At 58.3% G+C, this 27,034-nt stretch overlaps 1 protein-coding gene across 2 annotated transcripts in view; it reads right to left on the bottom strand.

The window, feature by feature from the left end:
• Positions 1-27,034, bottom strand: part of UNC13A (unc-13 homolog A) — a 122,300-nt gene that overhangs the window by 44,559 nt on the left and 50,707 nt on the right. The window contains exons 10-24 of one of the 2 annotated variants that reach the window (XM_065578220.1): positions 23,739-24,239; positions 19,390-19,483; positions 17,450-17,499; positions 15,048-15,126; positions 11,100-11,105; positions 10,307-10,378; positions 9,514-9,733; positions 8,999-9,226; positions 7,995-8,136; positions 6,972-7,141; positions 5,428-5,543; positions 4,746-4,909; positions 3,502-3,652; positions 573-641; positions 38-127 (exon numbers count right to left, since the gene is read on the bottom strand). In XM_065578220.1, coding sequence (XP_065434292.1) covers positions 38-127; positions 573-641; positions 3,502-3,652; positions 4,746-4,909; positions 5,428-5,543; positions 6,972-7,141; positions 7,995-8,136; positions 8,999-9,226; positions 9,514-9,733; positions 10,307-10,378; positions 11,100-11,105; positions 15,048-15,126; positions 17,450-17,499; positions 19,390-19,483; positions 23,739-24,239 — 2,152 coding nt within the window. Of the gene's footprint in view, positions 1-37; positions 128-572; positions 642-3,501; positions 3,653-4,745; positions 4,910-5,427; positions 5,544-6,971; positions 7,142-7,994; positions 8,137-8,998; positions 9,227-9,513; positions 9,734-10,306; positions 10,379-11,099; positions 14,950-15,047; positions 15,127-17,449; positions 17,500-19,389; positions 19,484-23,738; positions 24,240-27,034 lie in introns of those variants that run through there. The other variant, XM_065578219.1, reaches the window with a different exon arrangement.

Raw genomic sequence — 27,034 nt, 5'->3', positions numbered from 1 at the left:
TCGGAGAGGGAACCAGCCGGCGGACACTGGGCGTTACCTTCATTCGGAAGAAGGTGATGCTAGTTAACAGATCCACCGTCGACTTGAGATCCTGCAGCCTCTCCGGGCTGCTGGCAGGGAAGTTGTTCTGTCAGGAAAGAGAGAAGATTAGAGGGCCACATGACGGCTAGGAGAGCAAGCAGGGGGTCCCCTGGTTGAAGTTTCAGAGCTAACGGGTGGTCTGATCAATACCAATCCTGCTCCCACTGAAACCAGTGGCAAACCTCCCATTTACATCCACAGCTCTCCAAGCTGAGCAGCGCTGCTCCCATAGCTGGGGAAACTGAGGCACAGAATGACTCACCCAAGGTCAGTAGCAGACACCAGGCCTAGAATCCAGTTTCCTGAATCCCCCTCCAGCACCTCATCCACTGGACCAGCCTGAGCCCTGGACAGGCTCTAGCCTGGCGTCAGGAGACTCCTCGCACAAGGGACTCGGCTGCAGGTGACTAGGGAGCAGCTCTGAAGCCCGTTTCAAAGGCTGCCGGCGTTCATCCCCGTCCCCCACCCCGTGTGGGGCTGGTTCCCCTTACCCGGTACATGGACAGGTCAATCCGGAGCGAGTTGTGCAGCTGGTCCAGCAGCTTGACGAAACGTTCTTTCTGCAAAGACACGCCAGGTAAACGGGAGAACGGCGACCAAAGCCCATTTCCCCACCTCCCCAGCTCAGCCGTTTCCAGACCGGCCCCCTCTGTCCCTTGGCAGCTACCCCCTGCGGGCGGCGGGGTGTGTGTCAGCAGAGCCGTGCTGGGTGAGGGGAGCGCGTTTACTGACGCTAGCTACCATCTCTCTCTTACACTTAGCAGGAAGGTTCAGAAACAAACGTAAACTCAGGAGCAAACTGTAGTGCAGTGAGCAGCTTAATCCTAGCCGGGTGACGCTGGGATGGGAGCTGGAGAGCCAGAGAGAACCACAGGATCTGTCTGAGTCCAGAAGCTTCAGTCAAAAAGCCCCTTGCGATCCAGTGCAGGGGAGCCCGAGCTCTCCTCTACTACGAGCTGGATTCGCTGGTACATAATCGTAAACTGGCCTATAAAATGGGCGCCACATTTCAGGAAGGATGTGGACAAACTGGAGAAAGTCCAGAGAAGAGCGACAAAAATGACAAAAGGTCTAGAAAACATGACCTGGGAGGGGAGATGGAAAAAACTGGATTTGTTTAGTCTGGAGAAGAGAAGACAGAGGGGGGACATGAGAACAGTTTTTAAGTACATAAAAGGGTGTTACAAGGAGGAGGGAGAAAAATGGTTCTTCTTAACCTCTGAGGATAGGACAAGAAGCAATGGACTTAAATTGCAACAAGGGAGGTTTAGGTTGGACATTAGGCAAAGCTTCCTAACTGTCAGGGTGGCTAAGCACTGGAACAAATTGCCTAGGGAGGTTGTGGAATCTCCATCATTGGGGATTTTTAAGAGCAGGTTGGACAAACACCTGTCAGCGATGGTCTAGATAAAATGGAGCCCTGCCTTGAGTGCAGGGGCCTGGACTAGATGACCTCGCGAGGCCCCTGCCAGTTCTATGATGCCACCTTAAAAGGGCCCGAAGTCCTTGCTCAGTGAGGACAACGGGAACTTTGCCAGAATAAACCCGAATGGCTGGAATCTGGTCTCATTTACACGGCTATAAATCTAGAGTAACTCCACTGAGTTTCCTGGAGTCACTCTGGGTTTACCCCACAGGAGGGAGAGCCCTAAGTCAGGGCGTTCAGCCTGAGGGCTTGTGCCCCATCAGCACTCACTAAATAATGAATACTAATAACTAATAATCGTAAGTAAGTAAACGTTCCACTGGCCGGCAGCCAGGCTGGGAAAGGGACTGAGCCTGGACACGGTCTGCCAGGCTGGTTTCCTTAGGGTTACCATACGTCCGGATTTTCTCGGACATGTCCGGCTTTTTGGGCCTCAAATCCCCGTCCGGGGGGAATTGCCAAAAAGCCGAACATGTCCGGGAAAATACTCCCAGCTTTGTTTTGCCGGCATCCCTGCCCCAGTCCCCTGCTTACCTTAGAGCGGCTCCGGCAGGCTGCGAGCTGCAGGCGGATTCCCCCGCGGCGGCTGCTGCTGCTCCCCCCAGACACCTCAGCTCTGTGTAGCTGAAGAGCCCAGCTGTCCCAGCGCTACCGGCTTCACGGTTTGCCCGGCAGCCCCCAGACTTCCAGACCCTGCGCCCCCGGCCAGGTGCTTCCCCTCCCAGGCTCCGGCTGCGCTGGGGAAGTGCCCGGCTGGGGGCGCAGGGTCTGGAGGTCTGGGGGCTGCCCAGCAAACCGTGAAGCCGGTAGCGCTCGGGCAGCTGTTTCGCGTGGCTGGGAGGGAGGAGGGGGAATGCGGGGCGCTCAGGGTAGGGGGCGGAGTTGAGGCGGGGCCAGGGCCCTGTGGAGTGTCCTCTTTTTTTAATGTTTAAATATGGTAACCCTAAGTTTCCTGCTGGGATGCTGCCCCAGTGCTGTTTGCAAGGTCTCTCTGTGGGGGAAAGGGATTTGCTAGCGGGGACTTTCATGGGGTTATTCCAGAATTGCACTGGGTGAACAGAGATCAAGAACGGGACCATCATTTTTAACTCAACTAATTAACTAAAACAATGAGGAGTCCGGTGGCACCTTAAAGACTAACAGATTTATTAGAAATATATTATTATATATATTATATTATAATTATAATGCCCTAAAAATCTGTTAGTCTTTAAGGTGCCACCGGACTCCTCGTTGTTTGTGTGGATACAGACTAACACGGCTACCCCCTGATACTTGGTAACTAACTAACTAACCTTTAACCTGTTAATCTGTCACCTTTAGAAACTTTCCTGCTTTTAGCTTCCAGTCCCATGTCCCAGTCCTGCCAACACTTATGCACATACTTTCCTTTACACATGTGAGTATTCCCCTGAACTCTCCTGGGCTGGTCAACGTGAGTACAGTCAAACACATGCCACGGTCTTTGCAGGATCAGGGCCAAAATGCAAATCTCTCCAAGGTTTGTCCAGACCGGATGGGCAGTGGGGAGTCGGGGGTTCTATAGAGTTTGCTCTGAATTCAGGTTTCACCAAGAACTACCAGGGCCGTGCAAAAGTCACAATGGATTTTGGTGAAAGCGTTCGGGATTTCTCTTTGGGCAACTGCCTGCCTGCAAAGATTTGCTTTCTGCTGGTGGGTGGGGAGGTTTTTTGATATCCAACGGGTGAGTTTTTATATATGATTTCATTGCAATTTCCACCAGTGGTCAAAAATGGGCCAGATTTCACTCAAAACATCCAGTGCTTTTTTAAAAGCGAAGTTTTACCCTTTTAGGTGAAACAGTCGCAAATTTGCCAAGAAAAACGGGAGGGTTTTCAAAGTGGCGATCAAGCGGGGAGCACTTGCCCTTTGGTGGTGATGTTTTTGCATGGCTCCTTCTACTCCGCTCCCCTCCCAACGGGCGCCGAGAAGAGAGAAATAGGAAGGAGAGTTCTACGCACCATAGGACTTACCCCGAAATTGGAAGCAGCAAAGCGGTCTGAGGCAGACACGTTGGTGGAGGCAGTGGTGTGGGCATAGTATGCGTTGATGTTGGCTAGAAGGGTGCTCATCACGGCCGGCACTCCGGGACACATGTATTTGGAGGACAGGCAGGCAAAGTGACTGAAAGAGAAGAGATGGTAGGCTGCAAGGCCTTCAGAGTCTGGGGCCGTGCATGAGGGCCGGGATGCTGCAGTTATGGGATGTGCTGCACGACGGGTCTGGTGTGGTCTGTGTATTGAGAGCAGGGTGCAGTGGCGGGGCGGAGGCCGTGGGATGTAGGATGTGTACGTGCCATGTGGCGGGTGTGCTTTGTAGAGCATGGGCCCTGTGTGTCAGAAGGGGCTGCTGTGTGTGTGCCTCTGTGCAGTGTGGGTTGTGAAGCAAGTGTGTCAGAAGGGGATAGCGCATAGAGTGTGTTCATGTTTGTTTATGTATGCGTGGCATGTGGCTTGTAGAATGGGTGTATGTAGGGGGTGGTTTGGATTGTGGGGTGGTGTGTGAAGGGTGTGCAAGGTGTGTGTGTGTGCATACAGGATGTGTGTATGTGAAAGGTGTGCACGTGGGCATGTGCAGTGTGTGTGTGTGTGTGTGTGTGTGTGCAATGTGTGCAGGGTGTGTGCGTGCAGGGTGTGTGCATGTGTGAAGAGTGTGCTCTGTGTGTAGTACATGCGCAGTGCACGTGCAATGTGTTTAGGGCAGTGTGTGTAGGCCATGCGTGTGCAGTGTGTGTGCAGTGTGTGTGCAGTGCGTATGTTTGGGAGCGGACTGAGCCCTGCACCTTTCTCTTCAAACCAGAACCAATCTGATGCTCGAAGGCGGCGTGCACCTCTCCCCTGCCCATTGGGTGACTCCGTAGCAGCCAGCCCGAGGGGGGACGCTGCAGTCTCCATGGGTCTGTCTGAACGGCTGAACTCGCTCCCGCACCCTGGGCTTGGACTAACCAAACGCTCTGCACCCCCCACAAGTGGACATCAGTACGAGGGGCTCTTGGAGACGGGGAATCCCAGACTCCCGCAGAGAGGGACGTTCGACGCCTTTCTCCCCTCCCACGGCACAGGGCAGGACTCAGCTGGCGTCAATCAACTTCACTCATTGACTTCGAGGGAGCTGCCCCGGGTGACACCAGCCGAGGATCTGGCCCTGTATCTTTTCCCTTTGCCCTGTGTTAATTTAACCCCTTCAAACAAACAAGGGGCAAACGGGAGAGACGCACGTCATGGCCTGGTAGATGGACTCCACCCCGTATCTCATGGCGAACTCGTCCACTATCTCCTGGGCCGTCTCGTCGAAGTACACCTTCCAGGCGTCGTCCCCCTTGGCCTCGGGGATCTTCACCACCCCGTTGTTCTGTATGTCCGTCACGAAGTGGAAGAGGTTCTAAGGCACGGGACAGAAGAGAGCCCTCAGGGTCACCGCTCTGAAGGGCTTCAACTGGAGAATCAGTGTGAGTGAGTCTGGGGAGGGATTATAAAGCTGCTGGGTGTATCAGAGGCCCGGCACCGCTGAGCGGACGCGGCGAATGGAGAGCTCAGTTCTCTGGCGCCCTGGTAAGCATCTGCACCAGGGAAAGTGACTGCAAGAACACTGCCTGATTGGCACCGGGGGGCGATATAAACAGACGCCCTGGGAAGCTAGGTCCACTAGCCCTGGAGACCGAGCTCCCTACACCGTCCCTCTGAGTCCCGGGTGAGGCACGCTGGCATGGGGCAGTGTGCGGCAGAATCAGTGCCCCTGCTGTGCCCGCTCTGGCGAGGACGGGAGCCCTTCGCTCTCTGGGTCTCCCAGACCAGGCCCTTCAAATTCCCTTGAAACTTTAGACATTTTAAAACCAGCGTTCTGACGATAAAAGGCAGCAGGGCGGGGTGGGAACAGCGAGGCCCTGGGGCACGGCTCACCTCGTGCAGGCAGGTGTATTGCACGTGGTACGGTGCCACCTTCTCCTCTCCCTTGATCTCCACGCTGATGTGCAGCCGGATGGCTCCGGACACGGCCGACTTGTCCGTCCGCTTGTCTGAGGACAGGAGAGCAGGAAGCAGAGGAAGCGTTAGCTCACTGACGGCCCCTTACAACAGCAAAAGGCAGCGGGAAACGCTGGCCTGGGGGACATGACGAACTGGCACTGTTCTTAATGTGGTCTTTGAACGCCGAGTGGGGAGTGTTGGCCTGGGAAGGTGGCAGGGGAGTTTGGTTGGGACGGTCTGCATTGGGGGATGGGAGACTGGCCTTGAGGGAAGATACCTGAGCATGTAACGTGAGAACCAGGAAGGAGGTTGGAGGCCAGGTGACACCTCTGCCCGGGAAACTGGACAAAGGCTGGGGGAGGAGGCGGGGGAGGCTGGGTGAGAGGCGCTGGAGGGAGTGGGAGGTTTCAGGAGTTGGCTGGTAATGGAGGGAGCCCAGACGGGGCTATGCCCCCCTCATGGGGCTGTGGTGTCCCTGGGGCCCCTAGATAGACCAATCTGAGGGGGTCCTGTTGTCTGTACCTGCAAGACCTGTCTTGGACCGTGTTCCTGTCATCTAAATAAACCTTCTGCTTTACTGGCTGAGAGTCATGGTGAATCGCAGGAAACCGGGGGTGCAGGGCCTGGTCTCCCGCCACACTCCGTGATGGGGGTACTGCCCGGGCCTGGCACATAGGCAGGCTAGGTTCAATTCCCGGCTATGACCTGGGTCCTGTTTGTAAAAGGGGCTAATGCTATTCCCTGGGTCTATTCAGCTGTGGCTCTCCGGGGTGAGGACTATCTCCTGCTATGTGTACGTACAGTGCCTGTAGGTGGTATCAGAACACAAACAACAATGGATTTCATCTTGTCTGGACTCCTGCACCCAGTTGAAGAAGGATGGAGCAGGTGCTGAGAAGGGCTCCTAAGGTGATCAGGGGAACGCAGGAGACGAGAACCTGCCTTGTATAGCCCGGCAGAATAAAGGCCGGGAGGGGATCTGATTGCTCACGACACATACGTGGGGGTGCGGGGGACGCCAGGGAGGGAGAGAAACGAGAGGACAGCGCTGGCACAAGAACGAACAGGGATGAATCCGCCCGGGGACCAACGCAGGCTGGGAAGGAGACGCAGGTTTCTAACCGTCAGAGGCGAGAGGCGGAGGAGCTTTGGGGACGAACGATCTAGCTGGGGTGAGGATGGAGCAGGATTATCAGCCGGAGCTGCCTGCGCTAGCAGGGATGGACTCCGGGGCCCAGGAGGTCCCTGCCAGCCCTGTGGCCTCTGTCCAATGATGCAGTAACAAATAAATACAATACAATGACACACCAGCCGTGTAAATGATAAATAGCAACAACACTCTGAAAAGCTTTTCAACCTTGTTTGCACGGAAATCGCTACATACCACAGAGCCAGTGGAGTCAACGGGAGCGGGTCACTGACTGCCGCGGGGGCTGGAGCGGGCCCTAGAGTTGTATATTGACTGTGCTGGGAATTACCTAGGTTGTACCAGACATCCATCTCCCCGCTCAGTGTCCGGACCTCTATGATCGTCTGGCCCAGAAAGTCGTCGGATTCTCTCTTAAAGCGCTGCTTGACGCGGGACTTGATATCGTCGTCCTCGTCCCAGACCCGCACCTTGATCCGATCGGAGGAGTTATGGCATTCGCTGGGGTGGGGGGAGGACAGAGAAATTCCCAGAGCAATGACATGAACCAGGTTAGCCTCCAGGAAGGGGGCATTCCTAGCAAAGAACCCCCCGCCCATCCCCCAGCAAAACCCAGCCATTCAACTGGGAGCTCCCTCAGACCCTTGCAGTCCTATCGCAAAAGGCTCCTGGGAGTGCTGGGGGTGGGTAACTGCCCCCAGACCAGCATCCCCCGAGCCTGCAATTCCCCACCGTGGACAGACAGTGCTGGCGTGCTGACGCACTTTTTAATTCCCACAAGGTGCGTGGACCTTGTGGGAATTCAGCCTCCTTGGGCGTCCGGCAGAGAGCGCTAGCACAACGCTCGGGTGACACAAGGGTCTCCTGCAGGAAGGGTGGGAAGATCAAGCATTCAGGACCTAAAGCCACAGGCCGGCCAATGCCTCCAGTGCTGTACTGTCCTGGGGGAGAGGCTGTCCCCTCCAAATTCCTGACCAGGGCTTGGAAACAACCAGAAGCAACTGACCCCCGGAGAAAATCCATCCCAGATATAGTGAGCCCAGTGCACACCAGAAGTCGGTATGTCTATACAGCACGCTAACCCCCCTGCTCTGACTCTGGTTTCAGCCCACGCCCCCCTTCGGGCCGCACACAAATCAGTTTGACTCAGGTCAGCAAGCGCTCTGGGCCCAGGTCCGAGGACGGAGCCCAAACCCCGCTGTGACTTGGTCCAAGTCCTGTCATTGTGCAGTGTGAATGCAAATCAATGCGTTCTGCAGGCCTGGGTGACTGAGAAGAAGGAACACACAGCCCCGCACGATCCAGGCAGCCCTGGGGACTAGAGAGGTGGGGCAGGGAGTAGGATGTAACTTACAAATGGAAATTCTCCTCCCAGACCGGGTTTAGATTTCCATAGATCGTTTTAGTCCTTTTTTTCGTCTTTCCAACCTGGACAGTAACATACGGGTCACTGGAGCCTGTCTTATCCTTTGCCTGCAGGCCCTGGGCACAGACAACTAGAACACAACACACACCCCATGCGCACAGAGGCACAAATGTTTATATGCACACACACGGCACCACACACCAGCCAGCCCCACAGAGACACAATACACACACAACAGAGAGAACAGATAAAAACAGGAATCAATGGCAGATACAGAACAACCGGGCAACAAGCGATTTTCAAATCAGCCAGAGCTTGAAAGAGGAGCCCGACTTGGCTTGGGATCCATTGCAAGGGCTGGATCCAGGCATCCAGCTGGATTGGTGCAGGTTCTAATGGGAATTCGCTTCCTTTTGCCAAAAGCTGTGCTGGAGACATGTGTTTCCTGGGCTCCCAAAGGGAGGAAAGCGCCTGGTTAATTTCCTCTCAGCGGCTTGCACCTGGCACCGTCTCCGCAATGGGCTAACGACAGCAGAAGAATATCTACCCCTCGATGCACGAGGGACCTGACCTAGCCTGCTGCGAGATCCACAGCAGGGGACAAAGCTCGGCTCCAGAGATCTGCACACAGAGCCCTGGGAGTCGAGAGCCTCATTAACAGGGAGCTGCCGCCCATGCGGGCTTCAGGTCCCAGCATGCAATGCTCTGTCCTTAGCCAATTTCGAGTGGATCAAGGCAATGCACAGCATGCTGGGAGCGGTAAGCCCTGCAGCAATAGAGCTGAGAGTGCCTGGCCTGGAGTTCAGAGGGTGGCATGGGGTCCCCATGATGTGGCGCTGACCGGTGCCAGCTCCAACTCCATCACGGTGGGATGGGGATCTCCAGAGATCTCCAGGGGGCCGCAGGTTCTACTCCCCTCCCCCTCTATCAGTGTTCGCTCAGGGGTGCATGCCCAGAGCTGGCAGGGCACGTCGGCCTGGCCCTGCCCCTACCTGTGATGCTGATCTTGGCCGACCACTTGGAGGTGCCATCCAGCACGCTCTGCTTCACGGCTTTCATCTGCTGGGTGTGGGTGGCTTTCGAGACGGCGAAGATCTCTTGGATCAGCTCGAAGATCTCGGGCTTGTTCCGCTCCCGGATCTTCATGCGGTCCTTCAGCACCATGATGATGTTCTGGGTCCGGTCCTCCGCCCCGTGCTTGGAGCTCTTCTCGGCCGCTCCTGGGGGCGATTGAGAGGGGAGATTCTGGGACAGACTGCCTTTGGGGGGCACTCGCATAGGGGTGGCCCCCTCCCAAGCATTCATTCCATGCTAGCATTAAAGACTTAACAGGGGTACGTAAGACCCCCCCTGCCACCCTCTGGCCCCCTGCATGGGGGTCTGTAAGACATCGAAGGCATGCAGAAGGCTTAGGATTTGTACTCCTAAATCACTTAGGGTCTCTTGACAACCCTCCCCACCCCAATATCCTTAGAAGCCAAGGGAAGAGAGAGGCTGCGACCCTTACTCTGTAGGCAGTCTGCGTTCAGCAGGTCTTGGCACTTCTCATGGCACTTCACCCCGCACTCCGTACAGCGCATGCCCTGCCGGGCGATGCCCCACAGCAGCCCCTCGCACTCGTAGCAGTACGTGGGGGTGGTGGCGGTCCACACCTCGAAGTTGTGGGGGGTCGTGGAGGAGATGGGGTAGATTAAGGCTTGAAGGGTCTTTTTGTAAACATGGTTTTTCTAAGCAAAGAAATGGGGTGGGAGGGGAAAGGAAAAAAAGTTGACACCATCCAGGATCTTGTCTGTGTGGGGCAGGGCTGCTCCCAGCCAGCGAAAGATTATAGACACAGTGGTCTCCATCCCTCCAGTACTGGGCATGCAGACCTTCCCCTGCCACTGACATGTGGCCAGCTCCGGGGTGGGACACAGCCGCTGCTTAACAGCGCGCAGCAACGGGATGGGCAATGAAGGACACCGGAGCAAGTGGGCAGAATGCAACGACCTTCCTCGGGATTAGCCGAGTTCATACCCCAGCTGGGAAAATTTTAACAGCCACAAGCAGGCTGGTTATTTTTTCCCCTCTGAGAGATGACACCTCTCACGTCACAGAGCCCCTGGTAACCACCCTGGTTCAGCGCTGACTCAGGAACAAGTAATCTCATCTGCCCCGCTTCCCTGCAGCACCCGTCTCTTCCTTGGCAGGGGCCCGTCCCATGGATGACCCCCCAACCCTGCTTCGCTTGTGCAGTCTGACAGGCTCGGGGTCTGGAGCCTGCGACAGCAGAGTCAGGGATGCCGAGCGGGAGCACTTACTAGCTCTTCGTTGTTTAAGGTGCTTGATGCTAGTGCTGACGTGATTCCGGCTTTCCTGGACTGGACCAACGACTGTTGGAGTGAAACAGAATCAAACAGCTGTATCAGCGGGGAGGAGTCACAGCCAGCCCCGCCCCCCAGCCGGTGGGCTTTTAAAAGCAAAGGTCTCAAGGCAAGATGCCCAGCTCCTCAGTGTGGTGGAAACCACAGCATCTCCAGAACATCTCTAGGGACATGCCCCAGCAGCGCTGGGTCCCTCCTGGGCCCGATGGCCGAAGTACTCAGCAGGCCAGTGGGACGCATTCAGACATGGTCCTGGGCGCTGCTGCAGCAGGGGGTGGATGAAATGACTAGCACGCCAAGGCCACAAGCCCTTTAGGGGTATGGGCCAAAGCTTGGGCAGGGAAAGGTGGGTTGAGGATTAGTCACATGGTGGCTACCAAAGCAGGACAACTCTTCAAGCCCAGAGCCCTCATCTCTGACAACGGGCAAGCTCCTCAACGTCAGGTGTAAGACACCTGCCTGGCCCCCAGCTCAGGTGGCCCTCACATCATGTGGCCAGACAGGACCCAGTTCGCCCGCCCGTGTTGGCCTCAATTTTCATCCCCATTCAAACAGTTTGGGGTGGTCTTGACTTGACCTCCAGATCCTCCCCCCTGCCGGCCAGAATCTACAATTCTCTGCCGTGGGAGCTGCTCGTGAGCCCGGCAGTTTACATTAAAGCCCCGAATATTTTCTGCAAGAAACAGGACACGGGAAGAAACTCAGGTGCGAGAAACAATGCCGGACTTACCATAGCCTGCGAGGGAGCCCAGAGCCAGAGGGATGGAAAGCAAAAGACAGTTATATCAGCCCTTTCACACAGGGAAGTCAAGTCCTACTTCTTTCCTCTCTGTCATAGGGAGTCGATGGGGACATAGACGGCACCAAACGCTAACCCACTTCTGGACATCTCGCTGTTACTTTTCCCCACTCTCAGCCAGGAGCTGGAACTTGCTGCATTCTGTACCTCAGGTATTGCAGGGACCCCTGGCCCCTCAGCTGGTTCAGGGTGGCTGCGCGTGGGCGTAACAAAACGTAGGCATAGACCAGAGGAAGCAGGTTTAAGATTCAGGTACGGCCCTGAGCCAGTGATAGGGGTTGGCGGGGGGACGGGGGGCTCTCTGCCACTGCTTTAGGGCAACAGCAGATTCTTCTCTCTGAGAAGAGAGGATGCATGCTCCCATCTGTATTCCTCTGGGCACAGCCGCCGGGCAGGGCCAGGTTGCTTCCTGGGCGTATAGCCCCTGATTTGAAGCTCAGTGGAGTCGGTGGGAATCTTTCTACGGGGTTGGGGTTTAAGGGGTCACCCAAGGAAGGGAGCCAGACTGCTATAGAGATAAAGCTGTCCATGGTGGATGGGGATAAAATGCATCCCAGTGCAGCGAGTCACCAGGAGGCCACCCCCGCCCCCCTCACAACCACAGGGCATCTTCCCCGCTGTCTGTACCCCCCTATACATACTACAGCCCAGTGCAGACACCTTCCCTTCGCCACCCAACCCCGGATCGCCCATCACCAACACAGAGAGACAAACACAAGACTCAGCGCAGGGGCAGCAGCAGCAGCTTGCCCTCCCGGGGCCAGGGGAGGGCGGCACGCGGGCGCCACGCAGACAAGGCAGCAAAGGAACAAGGCGAGGCAGCTTGGGTGGAGAGAAACACAAGGACAACAGAAGCCCTGGGACGGGGTGCAAAGCACAACCCCAACCAAAGGACTGAAGAGGGGGAGGGGAAGGCAAAGGGGGAGCCTAGGTGAGAAGGCAACAAGGGGTCCGGTTTCAAATTTTGTCCTTCTTTGTCACCAGCGAAAATAGCACCAAGCCGGCTGCGTGTTCCGAGTGGGTCTGCACTGAGGGGAGCTTGACTGGGGTTGGATGAGCCTTGCCACTGCAATACGCTGTGAATTACAGCAGTGCACGTAGTGCTATATAGTCTGTGAATTACGGGAGGGTGGCCCGTGCAGTGGCTTATATCCTACGGATTACAAGGGAGCATCGGCTGCAGCAGAGCACAGTCCAGTCAGTAGATTTACAGCAACGCATATGGAGCAGTGTATAGTCTGTGAATGACGGGAGCGTGTTGGTTAGAGAAGTTAATTACAGGAAGGCACTGGTTGTAAGGGTATATCCTCTTCTTTACGGGCGCGGGTGTGGTGTATATTGTGGCGTATATGGCTCACGCTAATGGCATGGAGAGTCTGAGTTCTGGGACTGTGCTCCATAAAGTGGAATATACTCTGTGAATTATGAGAGTGAACTGAATGCAGCAGAATATGGAGAGACCTGCAGGAATGCGCTGGGTGGTGCCGTCTATGCGCTGGGAATTAGGAGAATGCGCTGGATGCTGATATCTATGCGCTGGGAATTATGGGAATGCGCTGGGCGGTGCCGTCTACGTGCCATGAATTACGGGAATGCGCTGGGCGGTGCCGTCTACGTGCCGTGAATTACGGGAATGCGCTGGGCGGTGCCGTCTACGTGCCGTGAATTAGGGGAATGCGCTGGGCGGTGCCGTCTACGTGCCGTGATTTAGGGGAATGCGCTGGGCGGTGCCGTCTACGTGCCGTGATTTAGGGGAATGCGCTGGGCGGTGCCGTCTACGTGCCGTGATTTAGGGGAATGCGCTGGGCGGTGCCGTCTACGTGCCGTGAATTAGGGGAATGCGCTGGGCGGTGCCGTCTACGTGCCGTGAATTAGGGGAATGCGCTGGGCGGTGCCGTCTACGTGCCGTGAATTAGGGGAATGCGCTGGGCGGTGCCGTCTACGTGCCGTGATTTAGGGGAATGCGCTGGGCGGTGCCGTCTACGTGCCGTGATTTAGGGGAATGCGCTGGGCGGTGCCGTCTACGTGCCGTGATTTAGGGGAATGCGCTGGGCGGTGCCGTCTACGTGCCGTGATTTAGGGGAATGCGCTGGGCGGTGCCGTCTACGTGCCGTGATTTAGGGGAATGCGCTGGGTGGTGCCATCTATGTGCTGAGAAGATTTCCACTGCCCTTGTGAAGGGATCTGGGAACAAAACTAGAAACCAAATGTTACCACAGAAGGACTCGGACTGATGCCCCGTATTGGACAAGGCCCTAGAACCTCTGTTAAAGAGACAGCACCCTTTGGACCAGTGACCTCCTCCGCACTCTCCGAGCAGGCTGGCTCATTTCCCAGGAGCCCGAGGGGCTGGGGGGCAGACCCCCATGGGCCAGCTCTGCGGAGCTAACGGCCAACTTCCTTCAAGGGCAGCAAGTGACACTCTCAACAGGGGAGTCCCTGGGACTCCCAGAAATGTGGGGCCGGAAGGGGTCTTGAGAGGTCACCTGCGCTGAGGCAGGACCATGTGAACCTAGACCAGCCCTGAAAGGGGTTTGTCCAGCCTGGCTGTAGAAACCTCAGTGAGCCATAATGCCGGGTGAACAGGGAACAGAGGTAGGCCCAGGCCGGGATGCCTGATCCAACCCTGCTCCAGGTCAGCCCCATCTCCTCGCCAAGTCACTTCGCTTCCTGATGTTTGAGCCTGTCAGGATTTCTCCTGCCTTCGCCATGTCTTGGGTCTCCCCCGGCAATTCGTGCGCACTCCCTCAGACAGCATCCAAGGGCAGAGTCTCCCGGACGCGGCCGAGGAGCCTTCGCCGGGCGGGATGCCCCTAGCCGCAGGCCCAGCTGCTGCGCAGCGGCTAATGTCTGAATGGAGTAGGGGTAAAATCCTGGGCTGACCGAGCTCCCCCGGGCTTCGCCGGGGCCTGGGTTTCGCTCATCTTAGCGCACCCAAGAAGGGCTGCAGCGGGTCAGCATCGTGGGAGGTGGGCCGGGCGGCAGTCCGGCAGTGGGGCCGCAGCCTGCTAGGTTTTCGCATGCTCGTTCCGAGCTATCCATGCGGCCAGGGAGTGATGTGGCTCCGACGCTGGCACACCCACCCTGCCAGGGCGGTTCTCTGTAGCGGCTGCCGGGGGGGGGGGGAAGAGGCAGCAGACTGGCTCTTAAGCCCAGCAGCAGTTCAGTGGCTGCAATAGCTCCTGTACCAGCCTTGAAACCAGCCCTGCTCAGCCTTGCCTCACCCTCGGTAACCCAGTCCTGACCCTGGGTCCCAGCCTCTGACCCCAGCTCTGATGCTGGGCTCCGAGTCCTGGCTACCGACTCCCCCTCTGCCCTGGCTCCTGCTCCAACTGCAAGGCATGCCCGCCCCACCCCAGTTCTGGGCCCCTCCCTGCCCTGTGCTCCAGCTGCCCCTCTGGGGGAGCCTGCTGGGACTCGGTGGAGGGTTTGGGCCGGGCGGGGGAGGGAAGGACCGGGCAGGTGATGCAAAGGGTGCTCTCTCTTTAACTCAGAAAACCACGAGCTCACCAGATCGCTGACTAGTGGGAGGGATTTGCGTCCAGGCTTAATATCAGGCATGCTGTCAATGCAACGCAGAAACTTTACCGCCGCTCCCCTGCGGTACAAACCAGCCAGCCAGCACCACAGAAAAGAGAACAGAAACACAGCCATGTTAAACGGAGCGAGCGAGGCAAACGAGGCAAAGAGCGCCTGAGCCGGATTAAAGGAGGAGGGGGCCACTGACGGGCAAGCGGAGAGGCTGAGAGAGGCCCCCTTGCCCGAGTGGCAGCCCCACCAGCCCTTTGGTTAACCCGGCTCGGGCCAGATCCGCGGCGCACTCCAGCGGGGGCAGAGCAGACAAGCCAGGGAAGCCAGCGGCGTTAGGAGGAGCCTCACCAAATCGCTAACTAAGGGGATTGGCTTTCTCTTTCGTATGTCGGGCATGCTGTCAATAATGATCAGACCGCCGCCAGGCCTGGAAGAGAGACAAGAGTCAGAGGGGGCGGGACAGGGAGACCGATGGAGACACCCACGCACACAGGGGCCTGTGCTCTGCCCAGCGCCCGGCAGCTGTTCCCGGGCTGCCTGCCAGCGGAGATGCTCCGTGGCTACCGTGGGCCCCTGCCGTACCTGCGTCCCCGCCCTGCAGGGGGGACAGCGGATGGGTCAATGTAGTGGTGGGTCCATTGGCCCCGGCTGCCCCACACCCTGCCCCAAGCCCCCTTCGAGCCACAGAGTTGAAGGCCAGAAGGGACCGCCCGATCAGCCCGACAGATTTCCTGTAGATCACAGCACCAGATCCCACCCAGCTGCCCCCGCATTCAGCCCATCTGTTGTGCCCATTCCTGCCCAGGCAAAGGGGAACGGAGCAGGGTCTGAAACCATGCACAAGAGTCACCAGCCACTCCTGCGCATGTCCCCTCTTTGTCACAGAGACGCTGCAGTCGCACAGCCAGGGAGAGACCACCGGGACCCCCGAGACCACAGCTCAGCACAGCAGCAGCTATGCAGCAGTGAAAGGGCCGGGGATGGGAAGTGGGGCTGGGCAGGGAGACCACAAACACTGGCTGGGGGCAGGGATGATCCCTCCAAGGGCCTCGCTTGGGGTTCGCTCACACCAGTGCGAACGGGGAGGGACTCGCCCTGAGAAAGGGGGTTTATTCGGAAGAACAAAAATGTGAATTTCAGTCAGTTTCGGCCTTTTGTCAACGGTGGGTCCTGGAACTTTGCTCCCATGCTGGTTTCAACGGAAAATGCTGCGCACTGGGGCTGGCTTTGGGGTTTCTGAGTCAGGGGCAGCATTTTGCCCCCACTGTGCACAGAAGCGAACAAGGAAGCGAGGTGCCCGGGAGCGGATGATCCAGCCCCCTCGGCTCTGTAGGGTACCATCTCTTTTACAGCTCCAGCTGCTGTAACTAGTTTGTGCAGAAAGTTTTCCCACTAAAAACCTCCCAGGTTTGTTGCAAGTGAAACGTTTAAGTGTCAATTCAGATGAAATCTTGGATCTTTCCCGCCCTAAACGTCAGAACGGGCGTTTTAGTCCCCAAGCGACACTCCGAAAAGCGGTTCTTTGGCCTGACGGGGCTGCTTTGTTTTGGGGGTTTGCGTTTAAAGCCAGATAAAGCATTTCACGTTGTGACGCAACGTGCATTTTGCCTCACCCCGGGGTTTTGCTCGGGGTCGTTGGACGGTTTGCTGTGGCAAGGGAACCACTGGAAGGGGAAATGAAAAGGCTGGCTTTGGTTTGAAACGTCAGTTAGAAACTTGAAATCTCAGGGAAAAACCTGCTGGTTTTCTGACCCGCTCCAATAGCTACTTAGCCCAGACTGGGAGTTCCGGAGACCCAGTGCCACCGCCTTGGGATGGGAGCCCGAGAGAACCCCAGGGCTGCCCACGTTCGGCAGCCTCAGTACAGAACACTCTTGCCGTTCGTCACAGCTGAGCTGTGTCTCTTCTAAGGGACATGGCAGGTGGGGGCTTCTCTGACTCTAATTCTGGGTCTCTCCACACAGATCCAGGAGACCAGAGCTCCCTGCAAGCAGGTCCCACTATATCTGCCATGGGGGAAGTGTGGCGGATACATCTCCCTGCCTCTTGAGGGATGACTGGCAGCTTGGCCTCATGCCCTCAGCCAGAGATGTCACTGCCTCTTCATCTCAGCCAGCCAGCCCCTAGGGGAACTCAGCCTCCTCTTCCCCTGGGAAGTCGGACAAGCAGGGCCCTTCCCGAGAGGTTTGGAAGACAGGACTGTGACATGCCACCTGGGAAGGGGACCGAACGGGGCATGTCCAGGGAGCAAAGGGCATCACACACACATAGATGCTTGGCACATCCTGGGCACTTAGAGCACAGAAAGGGGGTGGGAGCACAGGGGTCGGTGACAGCCGGACACACTTGCTCTTTTCTCTTCTTCCTCGGCTTGTCCCGCCCGATTCGTTCCAGTGGAGACGTGGAGCAGTTTGCTGGCTTGCATCCCGGATGGGTGCTGCTGGTGCCTGGCAGATCTGCACCACCCTCCCGTTCCAGTAACGGACCTGTGCCCATGGGAACGGCCTACAGAAAAGGCCCAACTCTGAAAAACGGACCCACTGTGGCTGTCGTGGGCTGGGGAGATGTATCTCGTTCCAGAGTGCTCCCCGCCCCACAGGGTCACTCCATAAGGCTCACGTATCCAAGGTGTCCCCCCACCCCAGCCCCCAACGCCAGGGAACATCAGCATTCCTCCTGACAACAGGCTCAGGTTTTGCAGATGCCATGGGGCTGGAAGACAGAGATTTCAGGTTTGCCCGGTTACTCACCCGCCTTTAAACCACAGCGACTTCGCCTCGCCAGATCCTTCTCCCCGGGCCTGTAGGACAGACAGACAGAGTCAGCGGTGCCTCCCGGCCATGCCGGTAAACCTGGGGCGAGCCACAAGCAGCGTATTTACTGGGGCTTCCCTGTGCTGAAGACACACGGGGAGCGTTGAACAACAACACACAGCGCAACAGACATTTGGGGGGGGGCTTGTGTGGGTCGGGGGGCAGGGAATAAAATATATTAGAGAGTCCGGAGATGAATGAGCAAAATAACAGCTGCATTTAACCAAGAGCTAAATTCAACTAGATGAGCAGAAGAAACAAGCACTCTGGCCATGCAGATTCTAGCAAGGAGCTCTGTTGCTGAGCCGTTTGACAAAGCTGATTAACCCGTTGCTGGTAACACAAACTACAGAGGCCATGTGCTGGGGGAATGCGGCAGCCAATGAATTGATCAGAAACGTTTGACTGGTCTGTTCCATCCAGAACTCTTTTGGAAGATGTTGGACTGGCAGAGTATATGGGATGCTGAGTATATCTGGGATGGGCTGTTGTAGAGACCAGACATCCATGGAGGACTTTGCTTTCCCAATTGATTTTTCACTTGCCAAGACTGGGAAAAAATCTGGGGGTGCGGCAGAGCCTGGGGGAGAACGGGAGCAAACACCAGTGACGGCCCCTCAGTGTGGCACCCCGTCCTTCCCGCACACACATACATGCGCACACGTGCACCCACACGCACACACAGCAGGATGGGCACACGCAGCACGGGTCTGGGTTCAAGCGAACATGCTTACCTGCATGCGGGCCACCGCCCTGCCCCGCGGGGAGGGGAGACGCGGCCACAAGGGCCAGGGTGGTGAACAACTGAAAAGAGAAGCAGCGGGGGGGGAATCGATGCCCCAAGGGGGCGAATCCGGAACCAAAAGAAAAAGAAAAGATGGAGGATGGAGTCTAAAAACAGAACAAAAAATGGTCAACTCAATAAAAGCGACGGGGGGTGGGGATGGGGGAGGGAGCCACGTGGACAGATCAACGTCTACATGAACCAGACACAGCCGGGAGTGAGCTCTGCCAGGTCACCTGCTGCAGAGCTCCGAACTCTACCCTTCTCCTGGGGAAGAAGTCCTGCTCGGGGGCCAGGGGAACGTCTACACAGCAGCCAAGCTAGCGTGAATCCGGTGAGCGCAGCTGGCAGCCGGAAGAGAGCACCGCAGGGGCTTCAGCTTGCGTAACCCAAGCCCAGTGCGGACTCCGGGTCCACACTGGGCCCGCTAGCCCACTCCGAAGCCTGTGCGGCGCTGTCGTCACGTAGCCATGCCCGCTGGATTCAGGCCAGTTCAGGGAGGCTGGCCCATGCCCACCTTGTGCTGTGTAGACGTAGCCTGAAGTGCCACTGACTTCACTGGGAACACGCAGCTCTTCAGTGCTTTGCTGGCCAGGTGCATGCGGTGACACAGGCAGGCTTGCTCGGCTCTGCCCAAAGCCCCCCTCCTGATTTCCCCCAGCTCCCCTACCCACCATCTTGGCCAACAGTCTCCAGCACTCCAGGGCCGTGCACTAGCCGCCCCGGGACTTGCTCTGCAGGTTCTCGTTAGATGAAGAAACCTCTTGCTCCTTTCCATGAAGGGTGGCTTGGCCAGTGCTGCCCGGCTGATGGCAAGGAGGCCCTGAGCCCATGATCTCTGGCAAGGGCAAATGGGAGAAGCTGGAGGGTTTTCACCCTCGGCTGGGACCCACCAGGCCCGGTGAGCCAGGGCTGCACAAGGCCATGCCTTTGCTAACCCCCTCCCAATGGCCCCGGGAGTTGGCTCCCGTCCGATTCCAACCCAGGGCTGCAATGGTGAGGGAAAGTCGTCAATCTGCCTGGTCTAAGTCCTCTTTGGACAGGTCCCTGCCAGCCCCCTGTCGGCTGGTGGGGGCAGGAGGGGCGCACTCACCTCTTGCAGCTGCATGCAAACCTTGTTGAATGCTCTTAGCCAGTTGGCCTTGGCTCGGGACTTGGCGTCCTGGACTTCCACCTCCTCCCGCTCTCTGTAAATGGACAGACAGATCAGGCATTTAGTGGGGCCTCACTCAGGGAGGGGGAGGTCAGACCCAGCTCGGGGGATGGCACCCAGCCAATGTGCACAGACACCCATATCTGCAACTTTCCCACAGAGACAGAGTTTGCTGGAGGCATCTGGCTCCGGGGGGTGGGTGTGTCCCCGGCTTGCTTTTTGTTTCAGCTGTTTAGCCAATGTTGCATGAACTATTTATTTCCAGCTCACCAGTGATGGGATCTTCAGCAAGCCTGGAATTCACTGGGAATTAGCTAAACATCTCTGCAAAGGCAAAATGCCCTTGTCTACCCATGTTTTGCTTTGCCCTCCAGGGCATGGCACTGCTGACACGCACAGTCTATGGGAAGGCTGAGAGGTAGAGGTGGCTCACCTCCCTCTGGGCTGGTAAGGGAGAGCAGAGTGGCATTTAACGGGATGTGGTATCCAGAATCAGACGTGATCCAAAATGAAGCTGTTAACACAAAAAAGCGAGCTGCAAAGGGAAGGGAAGTGACTTGGCTGCAAAGCTGGGAACAGAACCCAGGAGTCCTGACTCCCAGCCTCCCGCTTGTTTGTGGGCCCTGCCCTGGGGCATCGGCACGAAAGCAGCGATAGGAAGGCTCAGAAAGTTTGGAGGCTCAAGTTCAGATAAGCACCCAACCACCATGACTGCTCCTCTGCAAGGTCACTTGGCTTCTGCGCTAGCCAAACCCTTTGGAGCTGCCAAGCCAGGCTGGAAATCTCCCTCCCAGTATCACAGTTCTTGCAGCTTCTGCATGGGCTGGGCCAAAGACAGGAAACAGCTGGAGGCACAGTACTGCGGGACTTCTGCTTCTGGTCCCAGGAGACCCAGGATGTGCAGAACTGCACTGAAAATTAAGCACCAATTCCTCCAGGAAAGGGCTGTCAAAGATTTCTGCCCAAACGTCATCCCATATCTCGAGTCGTTTCATCCAGTCAAGTAAGTGAACAATGCCTCAGGAGGGTTGGAGTCTACAGCCATCACTGCAAACACACAGACTGCTACCACTTGAGCTGGAGAAGTAACCGTCAGGGGTAAGTAGCAGTAGTAGGTTGTTATCTTCTATGTTGACCCCAACCCCCCCACTGGCAGGAGAGGTTGAGTGCAGAACACACACTTTACAAGCATGTTGCATGAGGCTTTATGAGAATCGTCTGAGATTCCCCATCCCTTCTTAATTTGATATAGATATATAATTCCAAAGCTCACTGTGCGCTCTTTTAAATAAGAGCTTCGGTCTATAATTTAAACAAAGGAAGAAACCCAAGAAAGAAGTCCGTGGCTGCGTCCTCTCCATTTTGGAGCGGTTCTGCTCACCCAGCCATAGAAAAGTAGATCTGTTCAATATTAAAAGCAGAGACCAACATCTGTGAATTATTCACATCATTCCAGGGATGAAACCATCAAATTTCTTCATCTCTGCAACGCAGGAGGAGATGGATGGGCTTTTATCTGCAGCCTGGAAAGCTAAACACCCTCCAGGAAGTTTTCTTCCTGCTTTAATCCAACACCCAGGTAATAGACTGATGCCCCTCCAGAGCCCCCCTGGCTCTGATACAGTGAACACCAGAGCTACACCACGGTTTCCGTGACTCCAGTCACTGAATTAAATCCGACACTGGTTGAAAACCGCAGTACGGCACGAAGGCTGGACTCATGCAGCCAGCAAAGCAGGTGCTGTGGGCTCTTCGGAAAGGGTGAGTGGGTTAAAGTGAAAACTTTTAAAGGTTTAAAAAAAAATTTCAGAGGCCAAAAATTGTCTGAAAGTTAGTTCCTCCATCCAGAGTTGGGAACCTGAACAAAAGGGGCCTGATTTTCCAGAGGGGCTGGGCCCCCAACATTTGGGCCTTCCCCCTCCCACCGGAGGGACCTTCATATGGGGGCAAATTGCATCCTTTCCATTTCAACCCAAAAGGGAGCTTTACCCCGCCTTGTGGAAATGCCGGCCGGCCCATCAGCGCCTCCCTGCCGGCTCAGGAACGGCTAGACCAGGGTGATGTGAGGAACACTTGTGCCTTAAATGAAATGAGACACCGAGCTTCTTTCCACCTGACTCTGATGGGGGTTAAAGATCCCATGATGACACTTCAAGAGAATACAGCCAAGCCCCGGCGTCGTGGTCAGCGCTCCCCACCCAGCAGGGCCGGCTCTAGCGTTTTTGCCGCCCCAAGCAGAAAAAAAAATAAAAAGGCTGCGATCGCAAGCGGCGGCAGATCTACCGCCGCTTCATTCTACGGCAACAATTCAGCGACAGGTCCCTCGCTCCAACAGGGAGTGATGGCCCCGCCGCTGAACGGCCGGACGTGCCGCCCCCCTCTTCATTGGCCGCCCCAGGCACCTGCTTGCTAGGCTGGTGCCTGGAGCCGGCCCTGCCTCCCAGCACGGCTGGCTGCAAGCGCACATGTAGGCGCTTCTGTTGAGCGTAGGCTGCATCTTCTGCTTGGGTGAATTTTTCATATTGTTTTGTATGAATAGTGTGTGTGCCTCAGTTTCCCCTAGGTGGTGCATGTTGACTGGGGTGAGAGGGAAGGGTTGTTTACTCTTTGCAGAGACCCAGAGATACAGGTGTGTCCAATGCCTAGCTGCCTGGGGGCCACGGACAGTCCAGAAGACAACAGCCACTCCAATTGCCTGGGCTCTTAGGAAGCCAGTGGGGTGGGAGCAGCTGGAGGACAAAGGACTGGAGAGGGGCCAGGTGGGGTATGTAAGTGCGGGCTGCTGGAAGCCGCGAGAAGGGCTCAGAGGGTCTGGACTGACCCCGATGGACTTTGCTGTAACTTTCCGTTCTCTGTGGTAACTAAGGACTTTCTACGCTGTGTTCCAGACGTCTGATAAACCCTCCGGCTGCTACAGCGGCAGGAAGTTGGGGTGCACTGCTCCCTTTGGGGGTGCAAGTCTTCCCCAGGTGTCCAAGCCAGGCGGACTCGCTGAGGAGAGCGCCCAGCGTGACCCGGGGGGGCTGAAGGCTCAGCGGTTCGGTCCCAGGAGCAGTGAAGCCGAGGGGCTGACCCCAGTGGGTGGGTGACCCTGGGGGGGCTGACCCGCTGAAGGGCTCCTCCCAGGGACTGGTGCAGAGCTGCCTGACAGCACCAGACCTGTGGACCAGGCCCAGCTTGGCAGGCCCGTCACTGCTCGCAGCTCACTGTTAGCGTGCTAAAGGTGCCAGTGCGGACCCAGGCTCAGCACCCGGTTCCGGGGGCTTCCCGTTTGCTAAGGCCACTGCGCCAGGCTTTTCCTCCCAAGCCTTTCCCCTGGGCGCTGGCACTAGGGGGTGGGGCAGTGCTCCCGGGGCAGGCAGCACGTCTGGCCCTGGGTTGTCTGGCCCTGCTCAGAGAAGGTCTGGGTGCCCCGATGGTAAAGCCATCGCCAGCTTGCGATCGAGGCACCACAGCCACTTCAGGCTCCTGGGGACCAGGTGCAGGGGCTTGCTCCAGCCGCCGCTGGCATGAAGGGAAAGGCTCCACGGGCACCAATGAGAGCAGGACGGGGCCCTAAGGCCGGAGCCCCTCCTCCACACCTACGGCCCAGTCGCCGTGCGGCAGTGGGGTACCCAGCAAGCAGCCGGGCCCAGGGCACATTCATGGTAGCCACATGCTCCCCCCGTGGCTTGTGTAGCAGTGGGCCACAGTGTCTACGGAGCTCATGTCCCCACTAGCGTGCCGGGCCCACGGGTCGCTAGCGTGAGCTCCCCACGGGTCGCTAGCGTGCCGGGCCCACAGGTCACTAGCGTGAGCTCCCACGGGTGCTAGCGTGCCGGGCCCACGGGTTGCTAGTGCGAGCTCCCCACGGGTCACTAGTGTGCCTGGTCCACTGGTCGCTAGCGTGCCGGGCCCCACGGGTCGCTAGCGTGAGCTCCCCACGGGTCGCTAGCGTGAGCTCCCCACGGGTCGCTAGCGTGAGCTCCCCACGGGCTGCTAGCGTGCCGGGCCCATGGGTCACTGGCGTGACATACACACCATGAGTTGTTACTGCCCAGCATGGCCGCCCAGGACCAGCGCAGGGCCGGGGCATGCAGGAGAGCTGGCCCCACGGACACAGCACACTGCCAGTCCGAGCCCCGGGCTCTACGTTCCAGCTCCCTTAGCCAGCACCGGTCACTGCACGGCTCAGCCCAGCCAGCCCCAGCTGCCTGGCCCCAGGGTGGGGGAGCACCCTAAAGACCCTACAGGAGAAAACACCACCCACCTGGGAGCCCTTCCTCCCTCCACCAGCCCCCCCTCCTCACCCCTCTGCTGGCTTTGGGGGCTCCGGCTCCCTCTCTGGGACTGGGGGCTCCTCCGCTGCTGGCTTTTCCTGGGGGATCTCCGGAGTTTCCTCCGGGACATACGCTGCCTTCTCTTCCTTCCTCTCCTGCTGCTGCTTCAGTGCTGGCACCTGTGGCAGGGGCACTTGTTGCTTCGCCGCCGGCGGTGGGTAGGGCTCGCGCTCCGGGGGCTTGGCCTCGTCCGCCTCCTGGTCCCGCGGCACCTCGGCCTCCACCTTGGGGTAGTCCTGCTCATTCTCGCTGTAGTCCTCGTCCTCCTCCTCGGGGTAGAAGTCCTCCTCCCAGCGGGGCGAGTCGTCGTGGTAGCTGACGGAGCTGTGGCAGGAGTGGTAGGAGTCCCCGTCCCGCTCGTCCAGCTCCGAGCCCCGCAGGCTCTCGTTGTCGGGGTCGAAGTCGTCGCTCAGCTGGGAGCTGCCCTGGCTCAGCTCCCCGGACGAGGCGTAGCGGCTGCTCCCGGTGGGGCTGCGTGGGGCGGGTGGGGGTGGGGTGGAGGGGAGAGAAGGACAGAAGAGGGTTAAAATGGGCCATTGGGTCTGAGCCGGTTCCCCCTGCCCCGTCCAGCCGGCTGTATCCCGTGGCAGCTCTCGTGCCCTTCCCCAGGCGGCCGGAGCCTTGCTGCCAGGCGGCGCAGCTGAGGGGAACCGTGCCAGGATGGGCGCCTTGGTACCCGCCCGCGGCTTGGGCACGTGGGGGAGCTGGCAGCGGGGGCAGGGAGGGGGAAACATTGCCACTTTCCATTCTTGCTCCTCAGCCCCAGGGGCTTCGGAGGGGCCCAGTACCACACCGCTGGTCTGGCCCCGATCCTGGGCTTCACGGCTGGGCTAATGGGGAATTAGTGGGGGGGGGGGCTGCGATCAGAGGTTGGCCAGTTAGGCCGGGGTACCTCAGAGACCCCTTGCCCATCCTCTCAGCAGCCTCCAGGTGGCAGAAAGAGCAGACGTGCCTGTCAGCCAAGACATGCAGTGCCCACCTGGGAGCGGCGCTGCATGGGCAGCCGGGTATATCCCACGCCCATGGTTCCCCCCCACACCCACCCCATGCCGCTCCACATCCCCACCCGTGTGCCCTTTCCAGCCATTCCCTCTTCTCCCCATCACTCACTCCTCCATCGCACCAGAAATCCCCCCCACCATTCCCAACTCTTCCTTCTCCCCACAGCTCCTCTCTCCTGGCCTTCCTTCCCCTCTCCCTCTGCGGCTCACCTCCCCACTGCCCTGCTCCTCCGCCAGCCCATCCCAGGCACGCTCCTCGGGCCTCTCCCCACAGGCCGAGCCCACTGCTCAGGGATCCGGTCGGGGTGAGGCTCCGGGGGAGCAAGGTGGAGAGGTCAGAGGGAGGGGGTTAGGGGAGAAGGGGGTCTCTGACAAACCAAACCACTGGACACGAGGAGGGAGAAAACCAGGGCGATTCTCCGAGCACCACAGCAACCGCGGTGCCTCTGAGCGGAGAGGCTCACAGTAAGCGCATGCAGACATAGTACAGGGGCACGCCTGGGGATAGGCCGACACCACGTCTCCGGCACCGGCAGTGGAGGGGGGGTGGGGGGGACGCACACACTGGCACGGGTGTCCTTCTGGCTGAGCCCCGCGTTCTGCAGGAAGCCGCTGGAGGGGCCGGTTGCCTGGCCTGGGAGAGTGTGGGTGGCTTGGGGATCGAAGCACCAGGAGACGTCATCCAAGCTCACAGAGCTGGGACCCGTCACAGAGGGGACCGAGCCAGGTTGTGGCAGAGAGGAGAGGCAAGACCTCCCCACTCCGGGCTCCTCAGCACCCAAACCCCACCCCTCAAGAGAGAATTGAAAGAGCCGGAAAAATGCTCCAAAGCACAGGCGTTGCCCCTCCCATGTGAGTCCATGCGCACCCAGGTCTCAGGGTCAGGTTTCCCCAGGCAAGGGTAGGTGTCCTCAAATGCATTGCACATGCTTGTCCGTTTCCACCCCATGAGGCCTAGTGCTCCCCCGCCAGGCAGCTACCCTGGCCCCTCGCTGCTGAAATCATTCCCGGGCCACCTGGGCGGGAGCCAGCGGCAGCGCTGACGCTCTGCGTGTGAATTCTGTCCCGTAGGGAGGGGCCGGGTGGATCCCGAAGACCCAGCATGCAGGAAGGCAGGAGATCCTGCGCTCCCCCGTTCCTCTCATGCCTTCGGCATGTGTTGGTGGAGGGTGTGCTGAAATCCTGAGCCTGGCTTCCCACCCCGCTGAACGCGCCGGGAAACCGCACCCCGGAGATGGCTGGGGAGGCCAGTTAGATGGGGCAACGGGGACCCCAAGCGAGGGGCGGGCGACCCCGCCTTTGGGGTGGTGGAAATGGGACTGGCCGAAGGACCATTGCTGTGTGGGCTGACCGATTGAGTCCAATCCCAGCCAGGTGAAGGACGCTGCCAGGCTCGGTCCTGCCCCCTTTAGGTATTTCTACCCCCCTGCACTGGTTCTGGTTCTGTCTCAGCAGCAGGGACAATGCCAACCTGCCCAACTGGCATCAGCTGCCCGATGGCCAGGGAACCCTGCCTCAGTGAGAGCCCTTCAGAGAACCGGTCCGGAGCACCGAGCCGGGGGCCCTAGGGGCATCTCTTGCTGCAGCTGGGATGCATGTGCAATGCACTTTATACTGGACACCTCGAGGAACCCATGCAAAGGAGCCTTGTCATTTCCCCCCGGGGCCGAGGAATCGGATACCCAGGAGTGGCCGGGACTGGTATCGGCCTAACCCGGGCGGCAAGGACCAACCACAGCACTCTGCGTCAGGCACAAGGCTAGAGACAAGGTAGAGACCCACCTATCCGATAGGTCTAGGGACCGCCTGCTCTCAAGGGAGAACTGGCGGCTGGTCCGCCTGCTCGACTCGGAGGCGGACTCAGCGTCGCTGCGCCCGTTTGTGGCAGAATCGACGCTATCGTAGCGTCTGCCGGGGAGGAGAGGAACATGGTCAGCAAAGGTCACCCGGGAACCAACGACACCACAACAGACAATGAGCTCCCAGCAGGGCCGCGCAGCACGCCCCCTCCTCTCTTCGGGGCCGCGCCCCCTGGCATCCACCCTCACACCAACGGAGCCATGGCCCTAGGGGTCCTGCGGCCATTCCCCCGATGCCCCAGGGAGTGTCGGATTTTGGGGAGGGCGAGGAGCAGATTCCCCAATCTGGGCTCTCCCTGAGGGTGGGAGTGCAGGGTCTTGAGGCTGAATGCTCTGGAGCAGTGAGGCTGTGCTGTCAGCAGATAGATCAGTGCAGGGAAGGCAGATGGCGTGGGAACTTCCCCCT

This window comes from Chrysemys picta, chromosome 25 (genome assembly GCF_011386835.1).
Source record: "Chrysemys picta bellii isolate R12L10 chromosome 25, ASM1138683v2, whole genome shotgun sequence".
Taxonomy (NCBI): domain Eukaryota; kingdom Metazoa; phylum Chordata; order Testudines; family Emydidae; genus Chrysemys; species Chrysemys picta.
This window is presented reverse-complemented; position numbering and strand designations above follow the sequence as displayed.